Source organism: Eretmochelys imbricata, chromosome 2, assembly GCF_965152235.1.
Source record: "Eretmochelys imbricata isolate rEreImb1 chromosome 2, rEreImb1.hap1, whole genome shotgun sequence".
Taxonomy (NCBI): Eukaryota; Metazoa; Chordata; order Testudines; family Cheloniidae; genus Eretmochelys; species Eretmochelys imbricata.
Window position 1 is genome coordinate 80759308 of NC_135573.1, and position 12245 is coordinate 80771552.

General features: G+C 44.8%; 1 protein-coding gene across 7 annotated transcripts in view; it reads left to right on the plus strand.

Moving 5' to 3' along the window:
* The window catches only part of OSBPL1A (oxysterol binding protein like 1A), a 154500-nt gene that overhangs the window by 81522 nt on the left and 60733 nt on the right, over positions 1-12245 (plus strand). For 2 of the 7 annotated variants that reach the window (XM_077810348.1, XM_077810347.1), the window contains exon 1: positions 3083-3693. The exons of 4 other annotated variants lie outside the window; for them this stretch is intronic. Coding sequence is in view for 2 of the 3 variants with exons in the window: in XM_077810347.1 (XP_077666473.1) it covers positions 3666-3693 (28 nt within the window). In the remaining variant the exon portion in view is untranslated. Of the gene's footprint in view, positions 1-3082; positions 3694-12245 lie in introns of those variants that run through there. One more of the 7 variants, XM_077810345.1, reaches the window with a different exon arrangement.

Sequence of the window (12245 nt, forward strand, 5' to 3'; positions counted from 1 at the left end):
CAACACACCTCCAAGCTCCAGTCCCTCTGTCTGCCTGAAGCAGGGGGGTTTATTAGGTTCCTAACAGGGCCTTGATTGACTGTAGGTGCTCCAATTAACCTGCAGCCACCTTCCCTAGTCTACAGGGAACTATGCCTTAATTACTGCTTCTGTCCTGCTGCAGCTGTCTATGAATCTATGAATTAGCCTTGAGCTTATATCTTCCCCTCTAGCACTCTCCCACTGCTCCCTGGCCCTCCTGTATCACAAGTGTAATTCCAGTACTTCAGCGCACACGTACTGCATGTTTGTTTTTTAATGTTGATCTCTGGCGGGTGCTTTATAACCAAGTTACCATACATAGACTTGTTCTCCTGACCTGTTATAACACTCTCTTCAGTTCAGCTTTGTTTTTCATCAGTCATTTGTATCTTAAAATAGGGAAGATTGTGTTGGTGTTGTGAGTCACTTCCAGTTCCTTAGCAATGGGCCACACGCTGGATCCATTGTCAAGGCTTGGATAGGAATGAAAAGTCTTAATGCAAACCTACTACTTCTTTACTCACAAGCCAGCTATGCTTGCATAAGTGAAAATACAACATAATGGAGTGAGTGGTGAAAGATCTGTTTATCTTGTAATAGATCTAGTTTAATTTTCCTTTAATACCTACTTGTCAAAACTCCATTTGTGAATGAGGGAGATGGTTCTGATTCTGTGATTATATTTGGTAGGTATGTGGCTTTATGTGAAGCTAAATTCATTCCTCTATTTTTATTTTAATGAGCAAAGTAATGTTATAAATACCATATGAAGCTAAGAAAAGGGTACCAGACTTTAAATTGTTCATATTTTTAACCTTTATAGTATGATACAAATAAGGGCTTGATAGCATAATTGTTTCCATGAAAGAGGTGGCAAAGTTTTTTTTTTACAATAATTGTCATTATTGCACTATAACTACTTCATGTTGGTAATGTATTTTTCCCCCTTTGTGTTTGTTATGATTACCAAACTATTCAAAGAATCTTCAAATGCGCAGGCAATAAAAATTCTAATTCCTTTTCATAGCATTGCTCTAACCATCTCACATCTTAATATAGAAAGCTCTTGCAATATTGAAAAGGAGATAGGGGAGCTTGGTGCCTTACAGAGCACTTTCAGTTGACTGCTTCTGTCTCTGATGAGCTCAACTTAAACTAATATTGCTACTCAAAACCAGAACTTAACTTTCTATTGGAAATTCCATTCAAGAAAAGTAACATTATTGCTACATGAATAGTCTTCCTGTTCCTGTGGATCTCTCCAGTACAAATGCCATATACTTGGGCTCTGCCCTGGAAAAAGGATTTTGCCCTAGCCACATATTTCTAGCTTCTGCCAGCATGTGTTGAATACTCACACTACTTTCGTGTAAACAATGGAGTTCTTCTCATGTAAGGTTTATATTTGAGTTGGTATCATTCATGGAACACATCTATCTAGATAAAGACCGTAAGCAGAAGAGATTCCAAGAAAGATATCATGAAATCAAGACACTTATTTTCAAAAATTCCTCTCCTGACACACACCTCTCTGCTAACAGGACAGTCAAAGCAGAGTTAACTTGGACTGTCAAATTCCTTTCATGAAGGATCATTTTCAAAGGGTTTTGCAATCTTTCAGATGTGTTGTGGGCTTCTTTGACACTCATGTCTAGGGCAATCTCTGGACCTCTTTTCATAATCACTACCTGTTTTCATAGCCTCTCTAGATCCCGGTTCCTTGCCCTTTTTTATGGCTCTTTGATCAGACTTCTTCCTTGCCTAATGTCCAGTGTCACACTCATTTTACAGTGTCTACTGCACTAATTTTGTTGAACTTTGCAGCCAGTAATCTATTTAATGCCACCTTTCTCTACAAATTTGCAGTTGTGAAGGAAATGCCTTATCTCATGCTCAATAGTTTATCTAGTTTTTATCAAACATTGATCTTTTTCTAGTGTATCATAATTTAACCTTTTCAGGTACTAAAAAGTGCAGCTTACAAACTTGTTAGAATGTAGTTAACTTTTTTAGAATGCTGCTGTGTATCAGTCATATTGGGTCCAGTGTTTGACCTTTGGAAAAAATGTTAACTAGCAAGAAGGAATGTCCTCTTCTCCATAGCCCACCCCTTCCTGTGTGAAGTTGTAGCATAATTATACAGTACATACACCAATGGTACTCCTGTGTCTGAGAGTCCTTACTAATGCATTATAAATTATATGCCTTCCACCTTTGCATTTTTAAACTAGTGTGGGAGTTCAGCTTCCAACTCCTGGTTGCATTGTGAGCAAACTTCAGCCTGCCCGCTTGCTCTCTCTTCTCTCCCCCCCGAGAAAAATAAAAAAAACACATCAGACTGGGCAAGGTGATTTATGAAGGGTAAAGCTGATTTGGTGGAAAGCCTTAAAAACCTTTTTACAAACGTTGCACGTTCTGGATGAGTTGGTAAAGGTCGTTCAGTGCCTGGCTGCAGCTTGTCAGAAAGCGAAGGCGGCATTTAGGAATTAGCCAAGGGCCCGTGCGGTGGGGATAAGGTTATGCGTGTGGAACTGATGCGCGAAGTGTGGCGGCGGGACCTTAAAAGAGGGACTGGGGTGGCGCTGTAAATGCAGGAACATGACTAGACTAACCCGTTAAGCACACCCCACTTTGCCCTAGCGTGCTTTAGGGAGAAGGGCTGCGGCTCCCGGCCGGGCTGGCTCTGAACCCCCAGCGCTCGCTCGGACCCTGTGGGAACTGGCGCTAAGCCTGGCCGAGCCCGCGCCCTTAGCTTCTGCCGCGCGTTGGGGAATCGCCTTCCCCGGGCCGGCCGCGGTCTCTGTCTCTGTCTCTCGCCCGCAGCTCGAATGGGCCGCGGGAGGGGACGGCAGCCGCCCGGGCAGCCCTGGCCCTTCCCACTCGCCCCGCGTGCTGGCGGCTGCCGCGCAGGGCCGGGGGCATTTCGGAGTGGTGCAATGCCCCCGCGCCCCGGAGCCGGGCGGGGAACCGCTCGGCTCTCGCGATACGCCCCGCGGAGGGGCTGGGGCTGGTCCCGGGCTGGGATTTGGAGCCGGGAGCGGCCGGCTGAGAGCCGGCGGCGCACGGGTGTCCGCTATGCCCCCGCCAGCGGCAGAGAGCTCCGCCCGGGCAGCGCCCCGCTGGGTCTTGTGAGAGCCGCGCCAGGGCACTGCGGGACCCGGCAGCCAGGGCACGAGGGACCCGAGGCGCTCGCGTCCCCTGTAATCTGGGGGGAGCAGCTGCAGCAGCCTGCGAGCCGGCCGGGACGTGGAGGTGATGGGAGGGACTGCTCTTATCCCTGCACGCTAGGAGACTGGCCCTCCGCGTATGGCCAGGACACGGGGCAAGGTGAACAGGCTGGACCCTCCCGTTTTAGAGGTGCTTAGCCGCTAACCGTCTCCTTATTCATGGTGTCTTTTGTGCAACTACAAACCTGTCCACTTACTTGCCTTGGCGTCCACCTTCTGAAAGTTAATAGGTTTTATTGCTCTCCTTGTTGGCGCTGGGATGAAACTCTAAACATAGAGCATCTAAAAGTATTCACTAAACCATTAAAAAGACTAAAGAGTGATTTAGGAAGCTATTAGACTATCTTCAGTCTGAATTTTTACTGAAGCCTCTAGTTTGTCATTGAAGCTCCATCATCAGAACAAGTGAAACCTGGAATGTTTCCGGTGGTGACTCTAGCACAAGGTTAGTTAATCTTGTTGGAAGCAAGCTTTTCCCTCCTGCTGGATCGAGTATACTAGCTGAACTTGCGTTCTAACTACAATCTGGGGCAGTTTAACCTGGTTGTTGACCATGACATTAGTAACCTAAATTATTGTATTACTGTAGCAATGGCACAGTTAAAGGGGCTCTACTTAAATGTCCCCAAAATTCTAAAACTGCAGATTGGTATTATCTAAATTCAATATAAACAGGTTTTAAAATCTATTTTCCACAGTATTAGAACTTCATTCAATGCAGCACCAATAATCTGAAAGAGAAGCTTGATTAAACAAAAGCAAGGCTGATGTAACTTGTTTTTTTTCATCCTCTAGCACTATAGAAATACAAAAAGTATGCTGAATAGTAATTTAGATCTTGGTAAAATTCACGTCTTATGATCAAAGGTGGCATTAGTAACAGAGGTAGTAACCTCTTTATACAACAGGATTTTAAAATCGACTGTTCTTTTTAAAGATTGAGATCTTACTTGCACTCTTGCCTGTTTTCAGTTTCAACAATTTTCTCCTGGGGTAACTTGCCTGAATCTTTTTCACTGCCTGTGGTAAACGTTCCAAAAGATAATTTAACTGATAAATGGCTGAAAGATTTTATTAAAGATGGTAAATGGGGAAATGCAAGTTTATTTTTGCAGATTATTTTAGTCCGTGTCAAATATTAGGCTTGGTGTGTACATAATCCAGAATAATGCATTCCCTTTGTGCATTCTCTGCACTAACTTTTGTCAGGAACCATTCACACAGTATGTTTAACTTGGGTAGATATATCAAGGTGTAGTACTTCACTAGTCACATGTGCATAATTAGCATAACGTGTTCATATACATGCATTTGCAATTTGAATGATAGTGCTTATACCAGTTGTTAGTATGATGTCTATGTAGAAGGCTAGCGGAGAGGTGATTGCTTTTTATTTGTTTCATGTTGCTTTAAATAGCTTGGAAACTTCAAGCTATGCCCAAGTCTAGCCTTGTAAATGTTTGTCGGTGTTGCCTCACTCTGTGTTCTCATTTTACACGCCTATATTTAAATTGGATTGTATGCTCTTCCAGTACATAAAACTCTGTCCCGTACAGCTCCTTGCACAGGAGTGTCCATGTTGTGACTGAGGAGCCCGTTTGTGAAAATCAGAGATCTAAATTATCCTTCAGGGTGACTGCGGTAACTGACTCAGTTGTCAGTTGAAAACTGAGCTGCCCCCAGTTTGATTTGTACTGTGTATTGAATAGGCTCCACTGCCTCCTATGGGGAGAAAGTATGGGGTGCCTCCCCTACAGCCTCAGATGCCCAGGGCGTGAGCACTGTGAGCAACTGTAGCAAAGGGACAGCAGCTCCCCCCACTGCCCATTCAGTGTAGTGCAGGAAAGTAAGGAGAACAGCTCTGATTGCTACATTGCCTGCCAGACTTGTGGGACCCTTGGAACAGAAGGATAAAAGGCTTTCGGAGTCTAGAGGAGCACCTAATGAAGGATGCCTCAGAGCCATCCAGGATGTCTGGAAGACAGGGAATAAAGCTGAGAACCAGCAACCAGTTACTGATTCCATGAATCCCTTTTCCAGCCCTGACTCAGGTGAGAGCAGTCTGGACGCTGCTCTACTTAAACCGGCTGGTTGTGATCCACAAGGGACCTTGTGCCCTCTGGGGATAGCCAGAATGCAGTGTGCTGTGGCCATGCCCTCTTCCCAACCTCTGACTTGCCACCTGTCATAAAGGAGGAGGCATGGAAGCTGGCTCTGGAGCACTGGGGATGCTCCCTTCTCCCTTGCACCCAGTGGGAAACTTGCAGATCACTTCTGCTCTCTTTCCACCACCTGAGCACAGCAAAAGGGATAGAACAGGACTAAAAATCTGCTGCAAAGTAGATATTGTGCCTCCTTTGCCCCTTTAGAGTAAGAGTCATATGTTTTCTTTAGGCTGAAAACATTTGACACTGACTGGGACCTTTGGTACAACTAAAATGTTCTGATGTACAGTTGGCTTCTCTGCTGTTGTCTGTTAGATCTGAAGGTTCTTCCTATCATCGTCCATGTCATACAATATCACCATGCTGAATGCAAAGTTTAAGTCCCTACCATTAGGGTTTGCAATCTGAATTAGGGCTTGTCGGCTTCAGCAAGTTTTACCAGTAATACTCATCTCGTTACACCAGTGTAATCCTACTGATATAACATTCCCTGCCACATCCCAATCTGGAGGCTTTTCTAGAGGAGTCACTTTTTTCAGTAAGTAGATAAACCCCTTTTCTCAAGTGACAAACTGAATTTAAAGAACAATATTTTTTTTATTATACTAGAATGAGTGTCAACATAAGCAGTTAACCTGGTTAACCATATTGGTTTAAATTCACACCTTGGGTTATATCAAAAAGGTAACTACATACATCAAAGAGTGACACACCTATATGGTATGGGAGGACAGTTATTGATGAGATAAGCCTTACAAAAAAGCTTATCACTAACGTATTATATTAGTGCCCAAAGGCTCCAGGCATGGGAGGTGCTCCTTGTACTGAGGATATGAATACTTAAAAGAACACCTGGTCCCCGCTACCCAAAGAGTTTAGTCTGAAAGACAGATGAGGGAGAGGAAATGGACTACTGCATGTGAGAAGGGTAAGGGTGAAGCTGAGCACACATCTTGTTGGCTCCAAGTGTTTATAAAGTGTGTCCTGACAGCATGGTATGTAATATTCTCTTCCACCCCTGCAGGAGAGCTTAAAATTTTTTCTTCTCACCGATGTCCTGAGAAAGGGAAAACTAGCCATGTTAGAGGGATCCTCTTTCCTCCTTCACATAATTAAGGGGAGAGAGTTGCTGAAGTCCAGTAAGCCCAAGGCCTTAAGTAGGGTGGTTGAGGAATGTTCTTCTGATTCCAAGCCTGTGTGCCTGGACCAGGTTTAAAGTATGTGAGCTGTGTGCAGAACAGCGGATGGTCTGTCCACTAGGATACACGGTCAGTCTAATCTGTTCAGTATGCAGTTGCACAGTCAAAGTCTGGTGCCATTATATATTTTGTTTTTCTCTTGGTACCATTATACATGTTTCATATTTCTTTACTCACTTTATAAAAAAAAAAAAATACTGTGTAGCTACCAGCATTACTTGGCGCTACAAGATAATTTTAAATTTCCATCAGGTAAATAGGACATTAGCATAGGAAAGCACCCCTCCCTCTCCCCCCCACACTCAAAGAGGCTAAAGACTTACACTTGCAGTGCACTATTGCTATTGTAAGTTGTTTGGAGCAGAGATCCTTGTTTTATACAGTGCCTAACACAATGGGGTTCTGACCTGTGACTGGGTGCTACTGTCATATAAATAACTGATATGCTTCTGTTTTGATAGTTAAAATGCAAACTCTGATTGTTACCCCCTTGCCAAAATCTCAGTTGATGCAACGTTTTTTCATTGTGTTTTTTTGAAGAATGAGTTTTGATTTAAGGGGGAAAAAAAAGTTGTCTTCTCTCAGCAATTTGATTTTTGACTGTACTAGGTAGTGTGTTTGCATATAATTTCTATCAGCAAGATTCAGCATCTCTAGCTGTTTAACCACAGTGGAATTCTGTGGGTGAGACAAACTTTCACACAGGCTAGTTTAAATCTGGCTTTGATCAACTTGAGATATGAGACTGAAGGGAAAATGCCCTCAGCCACTCTAGTGCATTAGCTGCTTACAAATGCACATACTGGAGTGGCTTATTGCTGATGGAGTATGGCTTGTTAGTTTTATTCCATTATTAAACAGTCCCATGGAATTCATGCAATGTTTCACTAGGAACTGCTTTACACAGGATTCTGGAGTTTAAAGGATGGTTAAAAACTGTCTTTTTTTCTTTAATGTAGCCTCTTATTCTTCTCCTTGCTTCACTTCTGTTCCCCACAGGCTGCCCCAGGTAAATATCTTTCCTCTCCCCACACTAACAAACGACAAAATATCCCCACAGCATTTTATGGCTAGAACCTCGGAACGAAATCTTGGAGTTGGTGTACAGTTGTGACCTCATAAAGGCCCAAACAGCTTAAGGAATGTGGTTTTGGAGAATCTGGTTCTGCAAGCAGAGACTAAACAATCTGTAGAATACAGAACCCCTCTCCTCTGGAGTGAACAGAACTATTTGTAGCTCAAGATGGGAAGAATGGCGGCCAAAGGCACAAAATATATTAACACTTAAGCCTACACTACAACCTTTGGTTGACTCAAGTTACGTTGACATAAAGTAGCCTCGGTTGGTGTATCACTTTGTGCACATCCATAACTGGCTCCTTGCGTTGGTGCTGCACATATTCGTCAGGAGTGGTTCTCGATGCAGAGGGGTGCACCATGGAAAGTGTGCTGCTGCTTTGAGTGCTTGTTCACGTCCATTCCAGTCGGGTGTGCGTGCACCGCACGCACAGTTGGCGGAAAGTTTTCACCCAGCAACTCCCATTGGGTTGGTTGTGGAGCCCCCTGGAGTGGCGCCTTCATGGCGCTCAATATATGACCCTGCCAACCTGGCCCCTCCTCAGTTCCTTCTTACTGCCTGCGACGGTGGACGTACTGCGCGTGGCTTGTGTACAAGTTCTCGTTTTCCCATGCTTTCTAGTGTAGTTCCTCAGTCGTTTATAATTCTAGTTTTAGTAGTAGTAGTTCTGTTAGGAGTGGGCGGGGGGTCCTCCTCCACTCCAGCCTTTCCCCTTGAGAACCTGAGGGCATGCCTCTTTCCCCATTTTACCTACACTTACACCAGCCTGTAAAAGCTACGGTTGCTGTATGTGAAGCTGTGGTTGTCCTTAATGTCCCCTGGGGTAGAGTGGTAGAGGTAGGAATGTGGCCTCTAATACTATGTGGAATGTTGCGGGGGCGAGGGGGTGGAGGGAGGTACTGTAACGGAGTTATCCGTGGACTGTAAAGGGAGGAAAGGCTGGGATTTTTGAATGTGTAGGGCCACCAGAGTCTGCGGCATCTGTGTTTTGATGCCAGAGAAGCACCATTTATGTCCTGGTGGATCTCCCTCTCCTTTTCTTGATGGAACATCTGGGCCTTTCTCCTCTCTGATCTTTTCTTCTCCAGGCTGTCTGCAGTGTTCACCCTCCAAGCCCTTTGCTCATGTTCTGATGCAGGTTCTCATAGAACATGTCCTCCGGAGTCGTCGTCTTGTCTTTTCCCTTTTTCCCCCCTCCTCATCTGGCTCAGGGATTTGACGGTGTGGCGTAGGAACCCCCTCAAGGCTGCTGCAGCACCAGCTGCAGATAAAACAGATATCCTTGTCAATCTAGTTACAATGGAAAGTGAAAGTTGAGTCAGAATTCCATTCCCTTGCTCCCCTGACATTTTAACAAGACATGCTTACTGACGCTTCTGTTTTGGAGTGCTTGTGGCTGGTGCCCCTCACAGCTCCAGCCACGGTGAGTGTGGCCTGCTGGGATGAGGGAATTGCTCAGTGAACATAAGAATGGCCAAACTGGGTCAGACCAATGGGCCATCTAGTCCAGTATCCTGTCTTCCAACAGTGACAAATGCCACATGCTTCAGAGTGAATGAACAGAACAGGCAATCAAGTGATCCATCCCATGTTGTCCATCAGTCAGAGGCTAAGGATGCTCAGAGCATGGGGGTGCATCCTGGCCCTTCTTGGCTGACAGCCATTGATGGAGCTATCCTCCATGAACTTATCTAGGCCAGGTCTGCACTACAAACCTACATCTGCATAACTGTGGCTCAGGAGTGTGAAAAATCCATACCTGAGTGGTGTAGTTATACCACCGTAATCCTACGCTTAGACCATACTATGTCAACGTGAGAACTTCTCCCACTCCCATAGGTAGCGTCTGTCAGGGAGGTGGATTAACTGCACTGCCAGGAGAGCTTCTCCCATTGGCATAGGAGCGTCTTCACTAAATCACTACAATAGCGCTGTACGTGAAGAAAAGCCCATAGTTCTTCTTTTAACCCTGCTTTTAGTCTTGGCCTTCACATCATCACCTGACAATAAGTGCCACTGTTTGACTGTGTTGTGTGAAGGAATACTTCCTTTGTTTGTTTTAAATCTGCTGCCTACAAATTTCATTGGGTGGTTCCTGGTTCTTGTTATGTGAAGGAGTAAATAACACTTACTTTCTCCACACCAGTCATGATTTTATAGACTTCTGTCATATCCCCTCTTAGTTGTCTTTTTACAAACTGAAAAGTCCCAGTCTTGTTAATCTCTCCTCACACCAAAACTGTTCCATACCCTTAATCACTTTTGTTGCCTTTGTGTACCTTTTCCAATTCCAATATATCTTTCTGGAGATGGGGTGACCACAACTGCAAGCAGTATTCAAGGTGTGGGCATACCATGGATTTATATAGTGGCATTATTATATTTTCTGTCTTATCTATTCCTTTCCTAATGGTTCCTAACATTGTTAGCTTTTTTTTTTTTTGACTGCTGTTGCACATTGAGTGGATATTTTCGGTGAACTATCCACAAACGAAGCCAAGATCTTTCCTGAGTGATAATCACTAATTTATACTCTCTCATTTTGTATGTATAGCTGGGATTGTTTTCCAGTGTACATTACTTTGCATTTATCACCATTGAATTTGCCATTGTGTTGCCCAGTCACCCAGTTTAGTAAGATCCCTTTGTAACTCTTCAGTCTGCTTTGAACTTACAAAATTACTCAAAATACTTATGTGCAAATTTTGTCACCTCACTCTTTACCCCTTTTTCCAGATCATTAATGAATATTTTGAACAGCACATATCCCTCCAGGATCTGTACTGGGACCAGACTATTTACCTCTCTCCACTGTGAAAATTGATCACTTATTCCTACCCTTTGTTTTCTGTCTTTTTTAAGCAGTTACTGATCCATGAGAGGACCTTCTTTCTTATCCCATGACTGCTCACTTTGTTTAAGAGTTTTTGGTGAGAGCTTTCTGAAGGCTTTCAGAAAGTCCATACACAATATCTACCGGACCACACTTGTCCATATGTTTGACACCCCCTCCTCCCAAAGAATTCTAACGTGTTAGTGAGCCATGATTTCCCTTTACAAACGTCATGTTGACACTTCCCCCAACAAATTGTTTGTCTGATAATTCTGTTCTTTACTATAGTTTCTACCAATTTGCCTGGTACTGAAGTTAGGCTGTCTAGCTTGTCATTGCCAGGATCGCCTCTGGAGCCTTTTTAAAAAATTGGTGTCATTGATTGCATGAAACTCTGAGTATAGGGCAATGGTACTGAATACTGGCATCATTTTCCATCGGCGGTGGTGATTTCTAGCTGATCTCCCTCTCCTGAGGGTAACAAAGGCACAGAGCACAGTTGCTGCTGGCATCACAAAGCTGCCCTGGCCCGTATGCTGCTAATCTGTTTACTGCAGTGGTGACTGCCAAAGTTGTTGCTGACGGGCATGGGAAAGTGTTCCTCCACAGAGGGAGAAACGAGGCTACCATCCCTAGAAAACGGAGAGAGGATTGCAGAGCACCTCCATGATGGTTTCATCAAGATGTCTCAGGAGACTTCAGTGGACATCCCTGTGTGCATAAACTGCTCTGGATGGCCCCTCTAGCCTGACTCTGCAGGGATATGAAAAGCAGATAACTCTCTACCTCTCTTGGTTGTACTGCTACCTCTTCTAGAATGAATACATTTAATGAAGAGTTGATAGCTGTGTCCTGTAAAGGTCGGGGTGCCATTAGTATATCATTGTAATGGGAAATGCAGTTACACGCTTACCTGAGATTCCTTCCCCTGCATTGGGCTACCCCATGCTTGACTGACTGGGCTGCAGTGGAGTCTCAAATGGATTCTGGCTCGCACCATAGCTGGACTCCCAGTTTGGATGTCCCCCATCCTCTTCCTCATCCTTGCTGTTCACACCAAGGGCCTGTGGCTTGGGCTCCTCAGAGGTATCCACAGCGCTCTGCGGGGTGGCAGTGGGGTCTTTGCCAAGTGTGGCATGCAGCTCTTTGCTAAGTTACGGACCTGATGCTTTTACAGTGGGCTGACTTTGGGCCTCCCTGGCCTTCTGCTATGCCTGCCACAGTTCCTTTGCTTTCATGTGGCATTGCTGCTTGTCCCTGTCATACCCCTTCTCCTGCCTCCCCTGTGGAATCTGCTTGTACGGCTCATCCATAGAGGCTGTACAAGCACAGCTCTTCGTCACAGGCCCAGGAAATCCATCATCTCCTGTCTACTCCAAGCCAGAGCATGTCTGGCATGCGCAGCCGGCCGGCATGGTTGCTGGGCAGTTGCACGCAACAGTGGAGAGCTGCTAAGTGTGGGTGCCAAGCTGGGCAATCAGGAAAAGGCATGTCAGAACTTTGCTGGACTTCAAAAAGTGGGCCTTTCAGTCTCTTTGACCTCCAGCTTGCCTCTTCACGCACAACCACTGTGTGGACTTAAGTATTCAATTTAACCCTTGCAAAGCCTATAGCATTGCACAAGGTGCAAATCAGTGCAGAATTTGGCCTGTTGTCTGCTTTAGCTCAAGTTCCTACAGTGTGCACTTGGTAACTTTTTTGTTACAGCTGGAATATGACTAA